This window comes from Ranitomeya variabilis, chromosome 2, assembly GCF_051348905.1.
Source record: "Ranitomeya variabilis isolate aRanVar5 chromosome 2, aRanVar5.hap1, whole genome shotgun sequence".
NCBI lineage: Eukaryota > Metazoa > Chordata > Amphibia > Anura > Dendrobatidae > Ranitomeya > Ranitomeya variabilis.
Window position 1 is genome coordinate 220,760,241 of NC_135233.1, and position 17,957 is coordinate 220,778,197.

General features: G+C 37.8%; 1 protein-coding gene across 1 annotated transcript; it reads right to left on the reverse strand.

Annotated features, from left to right (window-relative positions):
- Positions 1–299: 299 nt before the first annotated feature.
- LOC143804986 (red-sensitive opsin) lies at positions 300–9,200 on the reverse strand. Its single transcript, XM_077283668.1, has 6 exons — positions 8,954–9,200; positions 5,883–6,179; positions 5,254–5,422; positions 4,828–4,993; positions 4,274–4,513; positions 300–3,530 (listed from the first exon to the last, which is right to left on the reverse strand). The coding sequence occupies exons 1-6, from the start codon at positions 9,060–9,062 to the stop codon at positions 3,414–3,416; spliced, it is 1,098 nt and encodes a 365-aa protein (XP_077139783.1). The 5' UTR covers positions 9,063–9,200; the 3' UTR covers positions 300–3,413.
- Positions 9,201–17,957: the final 8,757 nt, after the last annotated feature.

Sequence of the window (17,957 nt, forward strand, 5' to 3'; positions counted from 1 at the left end):
GCTACTGCATTCCCTGCCTTGACTTTTGTATAGGCTATGTTAGTCCCTCTTGGTTGGCTGGATAAGATGCAATATGGGGAAACCTGTGTAAACCATCCTGTTATCATGTAAACATTCTATGACTGTAATTTTCTGCATTGTGAATGGCAGTCAATTTTTTGGCAAATCAAGTTTTATAACGTTCAACATGAATTCGATTTGCTTATCACTAAAACTGTGTACATTTTCAGTAATTTTACGAATAGAATCACACCACATGTGGCAACCATTTGGATGATGAAGTTGGGTGGAAAACTACTGCACCCGTGCCATTAATAGAAGATTGGTAACATCTTCAGGGTTCTGGCTTGATCCATAGTTTACACAAACCCAAGCTTACACTAGTTAAAAGGAAACTAAAATCTGAAATGACAATGTAGATTTTTGGATTTTTTTTGTGTTTTAATAAAAGTTTTGGGTAGTAGGTAATGAGAAACAATGGAAAGAATTACAGTAAAACAGGGGAAAATTGATAACCGTTAGTAAATTGACATCTCAATCATTGACTTGACCAATCAGTATATGGAAAGAGCTAATGAGTAGAGCGTATGAGTATTCATACTGGAGTTGTGGAGAGGCCAGGGGGTTCCTGTCCAGGGAAATTTTTGGCAGAATATTAAATGCTCACACAGTTAAAATTATTCTAATTTAAAAAAAAATTACAGCAAATTTAATTTTATATAAATTTCATTTTTTTTTAAAGATAAATTAAAAATTGGTTTATTTTTTTTATGTGCAAAACATAAAATAAAAAAAACATGAGGTCAGGACAAAAAACCAGGGGACACGTTGGAATAAATCAATCCACTAACAAAATTGCTGAAGAATATCAGATCTATTTGCAGGATAAATTCCAACATCAAAGGTATAATTTATCAATGGACATTTTGTGGTTTCCTGGTGCGTCCTGCACACCAACATTTCATTGGACCAAAAATGATGTTGCAATGACATTTGCTTGTCCAAGACTAGGAAGTAGGGTCTGTTGTGCTGTAATAAATAGCGCCACATTTGTCAAAGGGCAGTGCCCAGAATTGCAATGTAGCCTCCTTTTACTTGAACGTGGATAGGCTGCAATACCATTAATAGCTTTTGGGCAGATGTGGCGCTCTGAATGGAAAATCAAACAACCTTTTATTTAGAATTCCCATTGCAAAGTTTATGGCAGCATCCATGTCATTGCTTTTGGGTTATAATTCAGCCTCTAAAAAAGCCATAGTAGGAGGATATGATAAAGGATGCAAAATAGGAGTCACACTGGGGGTCTTCATCAGAAAGTAGGGATCCAGCATAGTCACCTACCCAAGGGTGGGCCTGTTATTAGGCACCTGCAAAGAAGTCACGCTACTTGAAGAAAAGGATTAATTGGAGAAAACCCTAATTAATAACTGAATCTTTACAATCGCAATTTATTTTTCTATTGTGTCTACCAAGGAAGTATAGGAGATACTCTTCACCTTGATTTTATTATTCATTCTGAATATTAACCACAATGATTATAAATGCATAACACATGACCCAACATGATGTTCTAGAGAATCTATTACATCATTTATGAATACATCTAGCCTATGATGTCATCAGAATTTTGGGATAATTCCACATATAAGGTCTGATTCTTGACCCATCAAACTGAAATATTGCATTGCAAAGTGCCCAACTTAAAAAATCAGTGTATCTACTGTTTCTTAGTCCCAGATCTTATCTTCTTGTGGTCCTTGGATTAGAACATCGATGCAAAAAGTAAAAGCCACATTGTCAGCTTGAACCAGTATAGAATATTTCTGGAATATAGAAAGTATGTGCTATAATTGTCTGATAGGTGTTCATTCCACTTCCAGGGCTCCAACTTTTGGGGTGAATAGGGGTCTTCTTCTCCCCTGTTCAGAGACCATACATGCATGTTATCTTCTCCATTGTAGTTGTGAGTTGCTAAACCGAAAAAATTTCACTAATCCCAATGAATATGGCCACACACGCACATGGACGTTTCGCCACCTAATTTTCTCCACACAGGGATCAAAAGACCCCATTTCTTTTGATAATAGAGATGCACCCTCAGTAGTTACTCCAAACATATACTGATGGCGAGCTTAGATGATGAGCTCCAATGGTGACAGTGATGACAATGTCTGCAAAGCGCTGCGTTATATGTTGGCGCTATATGAGCAAGTAAAATAATAAATACCCGTACTTGCTTCTATTCTCACTGATATAGAATATATACATGAGTAGCCATCAGACATGGACAACAATGTCTGTGATCAGGGCAGCACTGCCGGCCCCCCCAATGTAGCCCTCGGACTGCAAGTTTTGCACCCTTGAATTAGGAAAACCCTCATTCATTGTTCACTCTTCTCAATTTAGACTGGAGACTTTTGTTAGCAAATTCCACCGATTTCTGTAGGATCCCCTACAATGTTAGGGCTATAGACAACAGCAGACTTTCTCCAATGTCTGCCATTATGGTAAATATGGATCAGACCGGTGGCGGACACAGGCAGAAAAGGGCCCCATTCAAGAACAGTATATGGGGGCCCTTGTTAGTCCAATAGATTTGCCTATGACAGGAGCTTCTTGCTGCTTTGGAGATGACAGTGGACCCCTTTAGCCCTTGGGCACCTGTGTGGCTGCACAGGTTGCACCAATGATATGTCCGCCCCTTGATCAGACAGGTAGAAGTCAATATGCCCAGTCATATTTTTCCAGCTCTTTTATTAGCAGAAATTTCACATGTATGAGTCAGGGGAGGTTTCCCGCTTTGACTATCTTAGATAGTTGGCCGACTGTAGACCACTATAACCGGCACAACCCCTTCAAAATGCTTATTCCAAGAGGAGACCAAAATCATCATATCCTACCTTGCTGCAGGTTTTCGATTACCAGGACTTAGTTATGAAGCACTGGTAGAAAACCTCATTTACCTTAACTTTTGATAAAGCCTACAAAATATTCCAAGATCAAGCTGCTGCATTATCGGCCAAACTTGCTGTCAAATACGTTGCCTTCTCGTCTGTATCCACCTCACCCATCACTGAATTCACCATGTCCTTAGATAAGTTGCACATTCACAGACAACCGAGTTCATTTGTGAAACAGTAGCTCTAACTAAGAGACCCCACTGAATAACCAAGAATGTGCGTTATATGGACAGTCCCGCTGTCTGCAAAGTATTTCATTGCATATTTTTTTTTAATAGGTAACTTTCAGGCTAATTACAAGATTTCATGGTATTAGTGTGCCAATATACAGTGAAAACGGGCAAGCAATGCATGTGTCAATTGGAGACAAAAAGTCAAAGCAGCTCCTGCAAATGAGTATTTACAATATGTGCAGACCATAGGAAGAAGCTCGGAAGACATGTTCCTCGACGTTTATGCAGGCGACACAGAAGAGTTGGAGACCGATGAGACTTCTGTTCGAGATGTGCTGGACACTTCTGAGCCATCATCAACCTTCTTGCCAAATAGTTGGTAGATAGAGTTCCGGAACTGTAAAACAAAACATTCTTTTCATTGCAGACTCTTACACACTGTAGGAAATATGGATCCATACAGCAAAGATCCATAATACTACATATGCATGAAGCCTAATAATTGTGTCTATATTTCCTATCATGGATGGTAGCTACTGGCAAACACTTAGTTCAACTTTTACTGCAACTTTAAATAACATTTTTTCACCACTAGTGATTGAAAATACTTTCCTTGGACACCTAAATAATACTGCCTCTAATCTGTGAGATATAGCAAATTTAATCTTGGAAGAATATATCTTCCAAAAACTGAAAACCCAATGTTTTCCATCTGCTAATCAATGGGCAGCATGGTGCTAAGTGGTTAGCACGGTTCTTAACAGCGCTGGGGTCCTGCGTTCAAAATCCACCAAGAGTGACATCTGCAAGGAGTTTGTATGTTCTCCCCGTAATTGCGTGGGTTTCATCTGGGTTTTCTGATTTGCTTCCACACTCCAAAGTCATACTGATAGGGAATCTAGATTGCGAGCCCCTATGGGGACAGCAATGATAATGTCTGTATGATGGCGCAATGTAAGCAAGCGTAAGAACTCAATATGATGAATGGTCTTCTGATTTTATCTTCTGACCCAATATAATACAAAAAATATCAATCTAAATATGTTTGACCTATTCGCGTGAAAAGCTCAGCAGGTAAAGTGACTATTTTATTTCTCCTAAACAAGTTTAACTACGAAAATAGCAAATCATTCAACCAACCTGTCTGTTCATGAAGACATAGATAATTGGGTTGTAAATGGTGGCACTCTTAGCAAAAAATGCAGGCAACGAGGCAGCCAGTGGATGAAAACTGTAGCCTGGGTTGGCAGCAGCAAAGCAAGCAAAAATTGTATATGGTCCCCAGCAAAAGCAATAAGCAATGATCATCACAACCACCATCCTGGAAACCTCACGTTCAGCTTTCTGAGTGGATTCTGACTCCTTCTGCTGCTGTGCAACCTTGAACATTAAAAATATTTATATAAATGGTTATAAAATATATATTAAAATGCAATTCTGTCCTGATCAACTTTAAAAAGCGAAGAAAGTTCACGCACCTATAGGGCTGGAGGAACGATGATATATAAGAACCAACCACTCAAAAGTGGAAGGCTAGTTACAGAACATTAGAATTAGGATATTTCTTACAGTACATATATATATTAGACTGATATGTGCACCAACATCAGTTGTGTTGTATTGTGGAAGATAAAGGCAAGCTGTAGCTATTCTACGGGTCTTCTAAAGGCTTTACCTTACACATCATCACTCACCTTACGAATGGCCCACCATACAGCTATGTAAAAGAGAATGATGAGAGACAGGGGAAGAAAACAGCAGGTTATCATGAGCACCAGCATGTAAGACTGGACTCCAGGGTCACTATTACCACTGAACACATCCGGACCACAAGAGGTCTTCAAGCCATGAGGCCAGTACCTATAGGTAGACAGTAGAATAACCGGATGAGTCTATAAAGCCAGTCCTTCATGGTAAAAGTAAGTCTATAATTACAAGTAATCTATGACAGCAGACAATGTTTCCATGCTGAAATATCTTATTGTCTCCTGGTCATTCAAATGTATAGCATTCATCAGTATGGGTGGTTATGATAGGATCTTATGACGACATCAATGTTTATCAATCTGCAAAATTACTCCTTTAAATGTAACAAAAATGGGAAATTTTGGTTTATTTACCTGCTCCAGCCAAATATTGGTGGTGCACACCAGACAGCTGCCCAAATCCAGGAGAAGATGATGCCACCAGCAGCCAATTTTCCATCAAACTTAATGTTTCCGAAGGGTTTGCAGACCACAAACCATCGCTCCCAAGCAATTACTGTTAAGGACCAGAGAGCGGTAATGCCTGTAGACAATATTCATGTTGCCATTAAGAGAGTAAATAAAGAATGACTATATATGTAGAGAATGTTCAAAAGAGAACGTGGTCCATCAGGAAAGCTGTATGGAATTTGAAAAGTGGAAATAAAAAAAGAGGCTTCTCATACAGAAAAGGAATTAGATTCTCAGCCTCTGGTGGCGGTTCAACATCCAAAAAGATTGGATGTTGAAGTACAACATACCGAATCCTTTTTTTTCCCAAGATTGTTGGTTGGGGGTAGTTGAGAAGGTATTGTCGAAAAATATGTCTTAATTTAGCCTTGGTTCTCCTAGAAAGATAATAATATAGACTTACTTACTACCCCATCCTATGCTATCACCCCCACGTCTCTGGATGCCAGATCATAATTTCAACCTGCATCATGTAGTAAATATTCTGCCACATGCTAATATACAGCCCATTTAGTGCCGTCATCATGACTTACCACAAACTGAAACAGTATAGCCTTCGATAACGCATAGTGGATGGCCAAGGACGAAGTAGCCAAAAATCTGGTTGAAGACACTAATGGTGCTAGCAATTAATGTCTCGCCAATATCAGCAATAGCTAAGTTCACCAGGATCCAGTTCAAGGGGTGCCGAAGCTTTTTAAATTTCATTGTAGCTACTATGACCAGACCATTTGTGAAAATAGAAGCTCCTACTACAAATATCATCCAGAGGGTTGTGATGTTATAAATCCATCGAGGTGCAATGTGATAGTTTGGACCTTCAAAGGGACCTAGAAATGGTTAAAGAAAAAAATTAGATTCAGTTTATTGCAGTAAATTTATTTCATTTATTAAATTGCATTCATCTTCCAGCCTGGTATTCCATGCCAGAGGCGGGTTCACTTATCTCATCCAGTTAGTTCACCATTTGTGAAGAAGACAATAGCAATAACTTCTACTTATCCATAGGCTCCTGGACTGGGATTAGTGGTGACATAAGACACTTATTAATCTAATGACTCTTGTGTCAACAGTTGTGAACAGAGCAGAAAGTAATCCGCTTGGCTGACAGCTTCAAGGACATCTCCACCTTTTCCGGAGATTACTGCACTCCCATAATAAGATACCAACTAAGAACCTCTTCAAATGACCACCTAATTCAAGAAAATGACCCTCTTATCTAGGCTAAATTTCCAGTGACAATTTTTAGTAAAGTTCTATACTTTGTCCTGGTCATGTTCTTTTACACAACAAATCCTCTAGAATGGGGGCACATAATCTACGGAGCATGGTCACGTGCCACCCATAATACCATTTTTTTCTATGGCGCCCAACATACTTGTCTATATCTGGTGGCTTCTCTGATATATTTTACATGTCGGGGAGAAGAGGAAGAAGAGGGCAGCGCGCAGGCGGGAGAAGCGTTTGATCTTGGATCCCCATATATCGGAAGAAGGACTCTTCAGTAAACAGTAGATAAAGGTAGAGAGTTGACCATACATTTGTGTTGCTTTGTTCATGCTGTGTGCATGGTTTCTTCCTTTCTTCAGTGTAAACAGAGTGTGAACCCCCGTTCTCCCAATAGCTGGGCATTCTTAAAGTCGAACTACCACCTATCTTGCATTTATGGCATATACTTTCAATATACCATAAAAATTTCACATGGCAATACCGCTTTGTTGTGGTCATTGATATAGTTTTTTTTTCTCCTTAACTTATTTGCATGTATTTTTGCCTTAAAACATTTTTGTAATTGGGTATCATTAACATATTTTCACCATTTACCTTTTTTTCTGGCAGCAAAATGAGTTTACCCAATCTGAAAGTCCAATAGTAAAGTTTCTAACTGCATTTAGTTCTTCTCAGCTGATCTGTGATCACAGACCACATCAAAGTTGAAAGTACAAGAATAAAAAGAACTGTAGAAGCTAGACTCTGCAAATTTTTTAATGAAACCTAATAGAAAAAATGATTTATAGCTCCAAATGCATGCATTAAGTAAAAGAAAATGTCCCCTGATAGAAACAAACCATTTAAGTCTGACAATGTGTCCCTTGAACTAGAAAATGCTATTTTTCCATGCAACTTTGGGTGGTCATCTTAATTATTACATTCAGCAACCAAATGGCATGGGACCAACACCAAAAATGATATATATTTTCCAAAAATAAAAAAACATTCTGAAATCAGCAATGTACTGTAAGATTTACAAACTGATCTCAACCCAAAGCTTCAAATCAAGATGTACTGAATTAAAGACAAGTATGAAACCATTCAGTACAGAGCTCTGCGATCTCCAGCAGTCCCAGAGACAATGGACGGAGTGACCATCTCACCATTCAATCGGGGCACTTCAGAGCCCTGCTTTTGAGGACTTGCTAAGTTGGGACAACTCCTTCAAGAAAAGGAAATCAGCAATCACTAACTGTTCCATACGAGGTCCAGCTTTGCATATGTTCTTATTATGAAACTGCAGTGAGACCAGGTTTCAGAGAAGTTAGAACTTTTGCTCAAAATGTCATCTTCAACCAAGGCTTTCAGTTCAACTCCACAATGTGGTGATCCCTTTGCAATTTCAGTATCATGGATATTTATGAACTGTGATATCTGCTTGGAGGTCACTGTTAAGAATTTTACTTGGTTACACTTGGTACACTATAGAAAAGTCATCACCTATATACAGGATAATTTCTAAATCGGTGGGAGTCGGACAGCTGGGAAACTGTACCGATTGGCAGAACAGTGCACTTTTATCCCCTTTAGAATGGAGCGGGACTGTGCACATGAGACCACCACTCCATTCATTCTCTATGGAACTGCCGGGAAAAGCCAAGTGCAGCTGTGGACCGCCCCATAGGGAATGAATTGCGTGGCAGTCAAGCATGAACACTGCTGCTCCATTTTAATGAGAATAAAGTACCACTCGGTGAGAGCACCAGTAGCTGGATCCCCTCGATCAATAAGCTATCATTGGACAACCCCATTAAAACAAATCAACATCCTCAAATGGCATCCAGATAAATATTCAACGCTGAACTTGACCAAAAACCCCTCATTATTTCACCTTAGATTTGGCTTAGGCAATCGATGTCCTTACTTACAGCTTATTATAGCAGCATGAAATTTTCATTGTCTTGTCTATAAATAGACAGTAGAAGAACAATTCTTCAGAGCAATAACTAAAGATAAATCCACCAAGGATCTACTAGGCTTTTTCCATAACACGTACTGTACATCCAATTTAATTTTACCATTGGAAAAACCAACTGTGTTGACCGATTTTGAGGGTTTTCTCCACATCTTGTCTATCTTCCAAGATAAAATGTATAAATGGGGCTAATCTCATATGCACCTCAATATTACCTTACCGAAATTCTACACTGTAAACACTAATCTGCTAAGCACTCAATAGGTGGCAACATTTTCGTTAATTATAACTGTATTTCCATTTTTATGGCTTTGGATAGCAACTAATGTTTTACAAAGTACACTGTACACAATAATTAAAAAGTAGAGTAAAAAATGATACTGTAACTATTACCGATAGATGGTATGGATTACTCACCCCTTGTGTTGTTGCTGTTTGTGTACGTAAAGACACTACTTCTGGTGGAGTCTTCCTCATCATGCTTTCTCCGGGCAGCATATACTGCTTCATTCCATGATACCGCCATGCCTTACGTATCCTACTCACACCAGATTCTCCTATATCTTTGATCTAGTATTGGTTCTTTTACTCTTTACCTTCTATTTCCTTAAGTTCTTTCCTCCTTTGCTCATTAAACAGTCTGTCACTTAGTTGGGTGATTAGGTGACCTCTCTCCAGTTATATACCGAGCTGAGATGGATTAGCCAAGACACTCACAGACTAGCTCAAGCCCCCTTAAACTTTTTATCTCTTAATTGGCATATGAGTTTTAACTTCACTCCCCCTCCTTTCCCGCATTCAATCTTTACAACTCTGTCTTGTGGGCTTACGTCACTTGAGCAGGTTAAGGATGACTTTTCTGGACACTTTGGGTGACAGGATAAGAGCTTGCTTAAATGAAAGAGAGAGAGAAGGAAGGGCAATGGCTTGTGCTTTCTTAGCAACCAAATCCTATCTCATCTTCTCCATGTCTGTCCATTTCCTAATACCCTTCACTTTGTGAAATTGGGGTCACTGTGCTAATTAGGGGAAGTGAAAATTGAGCATAAAATAGAAATCAAGACATAAGACCTAATGAACCTATATCTCTGAAACTTTTTTTTTTAAAGCACATACCATTGCATAATTGATCACTGTCTAATTAATCGAAGGTGAAACTACAAGACACATTCAGGGAAAGTTTTGAAGGCCACGTGACTTTTGTCCCAAAACTTACATGTCTGATATAACAAGTCAGCCAAGTATGGCCAAACTGTCTGGCAATCGCAGAAGAACGTTTTTGTATCGATAATTTTGTAAGAAAATCAAGCACACTATCACAATTGCGAGGCGCTTCAGATTAAGTCCAGACTTCGGATTTACTTTTTCTGGGACAGTGGTGCCACTTTCTTGACTGAGGATTAAGGCTTTAAAATGAGCAGATATAATGTGAAGCCTAGTTAGATGCCCTACATATGCTGAAAATAGGACAACCCAGTCTAAATCTAAATCAATTAACTATTTTCTGGTGACGAAAGGAACTGATTTAGTTCTTTTTTTTTTCTCTAAAGTTATTTGGTAATAATGTTTATTTTTTTCAACATTTTTGGTATACTTATTTTTTCCTTAAAATTATCAACTTTCATTTGGATTTTTTTTTAGAAATTACCATTAAAGAAAGATTAATGCCTCTCATATTGGTAAGGTTCCACAGTAAACTGCTTGTTTTCTAACTATTAAGTTGTAAAGTAGAAATTGACCCATCCGAAAATATGGATGCAAATAGATGCCATGTTTTTTAATTGTCCTTGAATAAAATAACAGGTTTTATATAAGAAGTCATAAATAAGAGATGGACCCTTTGCCCTGTGCCAACAACATCATTCAGGGTATGGGATTCTAAATTGTTGTGAGAACTCGCATGGATCCATTGAGGACATACAAACTCCAATCAAAGCTAGCGAATGGTGGCTCTAGCATATTAAACTTTTTTTTCAACATTTAGTTAACCTTTATTATTATTATTATTATTATTATTATTATTTATATAGCACCATCAATTCCATGGTGCTGTACAAGAGAAGGGTTTACATGCAAAGTTATACATATCGTTTGCAGAAAACAAATTATACGAAGTTATAGATATCGTTTACAGTAAACAAATTTACGATGACAGACTGGTACAGGGGAGAGGACCCTGTCCTTGTGGACTTATATTCTACGGGATAATGGGGAAGACAGAACGTCAGGGTGCAGCAGCTCTGGTGGTGGTGAGGCGGCAGCTCGTGTGGTGGTGAGGCGGCTGCTCTGGTGGTGGTGAGCCGGCAGCTCGGGTGGTGGTGAGGCAACATAGTGGTTATTGCAGGCTGTAAGCTTTCCTGAAGAGATGGGTTTTCAGGTTCCGTCTGAAGAATCTGAGGGTGGTGGATAATCGGATGTGTTGAGGCATGGAATTCCAGAGGATGGGGGATATTTGGGAGAAATCTTGGAGGCGGTTGTGTAAGGGATGAATAAGTGTGGTGGAGAGTAGGAGGTCTTGGGAGGACTGAAGATGACGTGGGGGAAAATATTGGGAGATTAGTTCAGAGATATAGGGAGGGGACATGTTGTGGATGGCTTTGTAGGTCAGTGTTATTAGTTTGAACTGGATTCATTGGGGAATTGGGAGCTAGTGGAGGTATTTGCAGAGGGGAGAAACAGGGGAGTAGCGAGGAGAGAGGTGGATTAGTCAGCAGCAGAGTTGAGGACAGACTGGAGTGGTACAAGAGAGTTAGTGGGGAGGTCACAGAGGAGAGTGTTGCAGTAATCAAGGAGGGAGATGATGAGGGCATGCACAAGAGTTTTAGTAGATTGTGGGCTGAGGAAAAGATGGATTCTGGCAATATTTTTGAGTTGGAGGCGACAGGAGGCGGCAAAAGTCGAGAGTTACTTCGAGGCAGCAGATTTCAGGTGCTGTTTACCATAATAGATAGGTCGGGTAGGGGGAGATACATGAGGTGGAGGAAAGATGATGAGTTTGGTTTTGTCTATATTGAGTTTTAGGAAGCGAGAAGTGAAGAAGGAGGATATGGCTGATAGACACTCTGGGATTCTGGACAGCAGAGAGGTGACATCTGGGCCAGAGAGGTAGATCTGAGTGTAGTCCGCATACAGGTGGTACTGCAATGAGTTGTCCTAGACCAAGGGTGTAGATGGAAAAACATAGGGCCCCAGGACTTGAGGGACTCAAACAGAGAGAGGGAGGGATGAAGAGGTGGTGTGGGAGTGGGAAATGCTAAATGTGCGGTCGGAAAGGTATGAGGCAATCCAGGTCAGGGCAAGGTCTCTGATGCCAAGGGAAGAAAGAATCTGTAGCAGTAGGCAGTGGTCGACTGTGTCGAAGGCAGGGGACAGGTCAAGAAGGAGGTGGATGGAGAACTGTCTGTTAGCTGTGGCTGTAAGTCAATAGTAATTTTGGTCAGGGAAGGTGGGGGCGGAAGCCATATTGGTGGTTGACAAGAAGAGTTAGATGAAAGGTGGGAGGAAAGTTGAGCATGGGCATGCTGCTCAAGGAGTTTGAAAGCAAATGAGAGCAGTGATATGGGGCGATAGCTGGGCATAGCACTTGGGTCAAGGTTAGTTTTTTGGGGGATGGGTGTGATGGTGTAATGTTTTTAAGGCAGGGGGAAGGTACCAGAAGATAGCGAAAGGTTGAAGAGATGGGTTAGGGCTGGAATGAGCGTGTTAGTGAGGTTGGGGAGCAGGTGGGAAGGGATGGGGTCAAGTGCACAGGTGGTGAGGTGTGATTTGAAAAGGAGGTGAGTAAGCTCTCTTTCAGTGATGTTGGAGAGGGAGGTTAATAGGGAAGGGCAGAGGTCTGGTATATGGAGTGGTTGGGGTGGTGGAACAGTAAAGGTTTGCCTTGTTTGGTCGATCTTATTTTTGAAGTAGGTGGCAAAGTCCTCGGTAGAGATGAGGGGAGTAGGAGGTGGCAGTGGTGGGCGGAGGAGAGAGTCGAATGTGCTGAACAGTTGTTTTGGATTGTAGGATAATGAAGATACAAGGTTTGTGAAATAGGTCTGTTTAGCAGAGGTGAGGGCTAATTTGAAGGCAAGTGTAGCTTGTTTGACTTTATTGTCAAATATAGGGGGCTTTGAGCTCAAATATTACACTTAAGTTGAAACTAAGAGTATTAATCATGATATATCACCACTCCAATTTACAGGAGATGAAATGTAAATGTCTTGAAGGTGCACATTCGGCATGAGTCATCAGTTTGGCTTTGTATAAACTATTATCAAGTTTATTCTTGTCTCATTTTTGTTCAGAAAAATGTGGATAAAGTCAGAAACTTCTTGACCTACTTAATGATCTACTCAAGACTGGCCTGAATAATACATACAATTCATAGGTTCAAATAATAGAGTGTCGACCCAGTAGCTGAAATATTGCATAGCTAATTGGGACAGATAAAAAAAATTCCACTAAGGAGGTTTTCAAGGACAAGAAAAATTACACCAAATGATCCAAAGAGATGTTTCCTAAAAGATTGTCTGCACCAATTTGCCTCTCTGAATCTCAGCGACCGAATAGGAACAGGTGATATTTTAGGAAATGAGGGCACTTTCAATGTTTGCTTAGTCCAGTTCTATTTCTGTTGACCCCCGAAGACCGCTTAATGTTTGTCTACTATTTGTTGTGAAATAGTATATTATGCAATGGTAATAGACCATCTAATGGTTGAGGGTTTCACCTTGACTTAGAAACTCTCCTTTTATGGAGTAAATTAATTCAAGGTCTTAGCAGATGTCTTTTGACAGATGCACCTGAGATTATCTCCGCTTTCTGCTCTGTACTAGGAACTAGTTAGTGCAAAGACCCCCAAATCTTATAAACGTGTCACACTTTCTGTAAGTGACTGATGGAGACTGACATCAAATGTCCATGAGAGTCACTAATCCCCCTAGGATTCTTGGTTCAGACCAGGGAAGGAAGATTAAGGAAATTTTTAATCTGCCATGCTGGGGAGACATGGGCTCTAAAATTTAGGCTAAGTCAAGAGAGCGAAGAAAAAGCAGAGGAAAATCGTACAGCAAATGTCAATGAAGGAAGTGGAGCGATGAGTAAAACGGACAAGTCTTACCCTATCTCAGCTGGAAAGGAGGCACAAAGCTGCAGAAATAATGACAATAACAGGAAAGGTAACAAAATCACAATAAGTAAGTAACAAACCCCAATACTGAGTAAACAATTTGGGAATTGGTTGAATTATAGTATTCAGGATACTGCAAAATGAATTATTACATCGCATAATTTTATATTAAGTTATAGAAGAGTTGTCATTGCAGTTCTAGATGTTTTATCCATTTCTGCAAATTTGTGCTTAACGTTAAATCACAGAAAAGTTTTCAGAGAGAAATTTAATAATATTTAATGACATATAAAACTTTTATTTCTCTAAACATCTAAAGATTTTTCAGAAGGAATCGTAGTAATAACACTAAATGATACAAAACACTTTTAAATATTTCTACCAACTTCAAGTAGAAAATAGAAGTTGGTCTTCTTTTTGCTTATAACCTGAGGAGTAAAGCTTATATATTCCTATCCACTATTGAAAAAAAACAAGAAATACTGTCAACTTTTGGAACCACCTTCCTTCATATTTAATTATAGTTTTAGTTTATTATGTAATTTAATATTACTTTTATTATATTGTTCTATTAAATTATTTAATTTCAACAATATCGCGCTTTATAAAATGAATTCACCCTGATCATAAATAGATAGTCGTTAATCCAGTTGATAAATTTATCAACTGGAACAATGACTATCTATTTATGACCAGAGTGAACTAATTTTATATAGTGCCATATTGTTGAAATTAAATAATACGAAGGAAGGATAGTCGTTATTCCAGCTATATATATATATATTTAACTGGAATAACGTCTATTCATGCCCGGGGTGAACTCATTTTATATGGCGCCAATTTGATTTTTAATTGATAAAATCTGGAACTTGTTTGAAACTGAGAGAATGATGCAATCTATAGAAAACTGAATAATTAAAATAATTAAGTGTCTCTATACATACAGTACATATATAATAAATATGTTCTATAAATATAATATATAGAATAATTTATATTATATACTGTATATATATATATATATATATATATATATATATATATATATATATATATATAATTTAAATTATTCTACACAAAATTCAGAATAGAATTTTTTATTTGTTTTAAAGTCCTACAAGTTTACTTTTAGTTTGGTATATTCATATTATTATCATTATTAGTATTAATGATTATTATGCTTTTTTAATCTTTTAATCATAAATTATTCAATCCTGAGTTTATTTAATAGAGTTTTCTATACATAGTTTATTATAATGCACACACAATTTTATATATATATATATATATATATATATATATATATATATATATATATATATGTGTATATATATATATATATATATATATATATATATATATATATATACGGTACTTTATTTCCATGGAAGACTTGATATATAACCATATGCCACCTTTTCATCATAGTATTGTGCTCCCTCTCTGCTCTGTTCACACTGCATTAGTTCTTTTCCCATTAGGTTTCCATTGCATTTTAATAGTGCAACGTGCTGCTTTATTCAATAAAAAAAGAATAGAATTGAAATTTGACAGTACAATAAGAGATATATATATACATATATATATATATATATATATATATATATATATATATATATATATATATATATATATATATATATAATAAACACAAAACATATCGACCTAAATTTACCATTATCATAAAGTATAATGTGTCACGAAAAAATAGTCTCAAAATCACTGGGATATGTTGAAGCGTTCCAGAGTTATTATATACATATATTATTTATATATATTTATTATTATTGGTACCGTCCGTCATACATTTGGGATCCTATCAGGGCATCCACTGATGCCAGTGTGTACAGAGTCTTATTCACTTGTGTAGCATTTACTAATAATCATGTTTTGTTAATGACTATTCTGATCAGTCAACTTATTCTAACATGTAAAAAAAAAAAAAAACATTTTATTTAAAGGGGTTTTCTATTGAAAACAAGTGATAGTTTATACCTTAGTGATTAATGGGGATCTTACTGCTGGGATCCGAAGCGATCGGCAAAACAGGGAATTTTTATTCTTGACAGGGCATTTTAATTAATCCACATTACAAAATGGTCACTCCATTCATTCTCAATGGGACTGCTGGAAAAAGCCAAGCGCAGCGCACGGCAGCTCCATAGCAGATGAATAGAGCGGCGGTCAAACATCCGCATTCCGACTCCATTCTAAAAGGGACAACAATTCCCCCTTCCGTTCTGCCAATCGGTGCAGATCCCAGCAGTTGGACGCCAACCAATCAAGATGTTATCACCTTTCCTGTAGATAAGTGATACCTTGCTTTCACTGGACAACCCCTGTAAGTAAAAACTTAATGATTACTGATTATAAAATGTCTTTTTAAGAATAAAAAAAAGCCTTCAAATATCGAAATTGCTGCATGTAGAATTCGAAGGACTTTATTTTAAACAATAATATGCAATCCTCATAATAATTGGATTATTAATAGGAACTTCCTATTTTCTATCCTCGGTGTAATATTGAAGGTAACATGTGAGACCTCCAAACTAGTGCCCACCTAATGATAAGAAGTTCTCAGTGATGATCTTCTAAGAAAGTTGGTATGAGGGAGAAAACCATTAATTGTATTGAAACTGCGGTAAAGAGTCACAGGGGTGGAGTCATTTTCCAGAACGGTCATGCTAACCCCCTCCTGTCTTAACTGAACTCCCAACAGGTTAGATATGCCATCACAAGTCACTTCTATTGGCATCCAATGCAGGGAAAGTCAATATGCCAGCCAAATCTTAATGCACATGTACTAAACAGTGCTAGAGGTAGCCTGTGATTATTTGGGATGTTAATTCAGGTGGGGGCCAGCCTGCATGACTTCATCAAAGAGAGGCTCCACCCCTATGACCGCTTACCGCATTTTTTATGCAGTATTTTTCCTCCCTATGCTGAATCTCTGAGAATAAAGGAGACAATCATTGTGCCCCTACTAAATAACAGATTGGTGTCCTTTCAGGGTCCTAAATTCCTCTGAAAAGCTTCCTTTTAAGGGCACAATGTAGTATTTTTTATTAAACAAGTGTCTAAATGAGAAATAACACAGGAAAAAGAAAAAAGGTAAAATGGGTCAAGCACAATGAAAAAGAATTAATACAGTTTCTTAGAGAGATCAATTCTAATAATGATTGGAACACAAAAAAGCACCATTAAAAACATATAAGAGCGCAGAACAGCAGAAATCTAAAAACAAGACCCACAAAAAAAACAAAAACACAATAATGAGTGTCAGGGTCAAAAATACTGGCAAACCCATAGTGCAGAAAATACAGCATATTACATACCAGATGAAGTGAACAAAGTGCAAAAAAGGATCTGTGCAATTCATGAGGTTCTGTTACAGCCCCAATTTCTACTATCTTAGCATTTGTTCTGTATCTAAGCTACAAAGTAGAGGAATTAACTGAGCTCTCAGTATAAAATTGGATCTATCCCTGGATTTTACTTTACAAACTACATCCATTATTGAATTGATCTCTTAGACCTGAAGAGGCTGAACTACTTACTGAGACAATCCACATCACAATGACCCTATAATCTTTTTTTTTTTAATCAATTTTGTGCCGCTTAATAATGAAATGAGTATTCTCTGAGTCCAGATGGAAAAAAAAATAGATACGATGCTCATACTAAAATCAGAATTATAAAGCCATTCTAACAAGAATTTTCAACGTAAGTTTACTGGCCACATCAGGTTTAAGGAATCTATGAACTAATGAATGGAGTTTGAATTGTAAATTCTGGTGACAGATCTTCTATAGCAATATTACATACAGAGTGAATATCTAATTTGGTATTTCAAATAACAATTTATATGGGCGTATGGGTTTTGACCTTGGTAGCCATAAATGACAGTCATCAGACAAGGGGTAGCTTGTGTTAGGAGGACAAGACTGACCCCAGAGGTGATGGTAAGAGCCACCAAAAGTGCAATATCACCATGACATAGTGTATAACGCCAAAAAAGGTTTTGACAAAGTACATTATGTGATGGCGCCTTTGCAAAATCATTTACTGTATAGGACATAGAGATTTGAGCGATTCTTTTCCTATATACAGGCATTTGCGGTCAATTTACTAATTATTTTACTTGCAACAAATTAACAAAATTGGTCACTTTTGCCATGATGCATTTTATGTTTTTACTCAGTCCTGGAACTTAAAGCCACCGTCCAGCTTGATCTAAAAATATGCTATTATTTGAGGAATGCTTAGTAAAGTTCTGGAGTCCTGCTTTTGCACCAATCTGCCTATTCCCTG

Bases quoted from the DNA above. Each gene is read 5' to 3' on its own strand.
- LOC143804986 (XM_077283668.1), bottom strand. From the start codon at position 9,062: ATGGCGGTATCATGGAATGAAGCAGTATATGCTGCCCGGAGAAAGCAT. The intron at 4,994-5,253 runs GTAAATAAACCA...GTCTACCTATAG, and splicing joins CCAATATTTGGCTGGAGCAG to GTACTGGCCTCATGGCTTGA. The intron at 4,514-4,827 runs GTGAGTGATGAT...TTAATGTTCAAG, and splicing joins TATGGTGGGCCATTCGTAAG to GTTGCACAGCAGCAGAAGGA.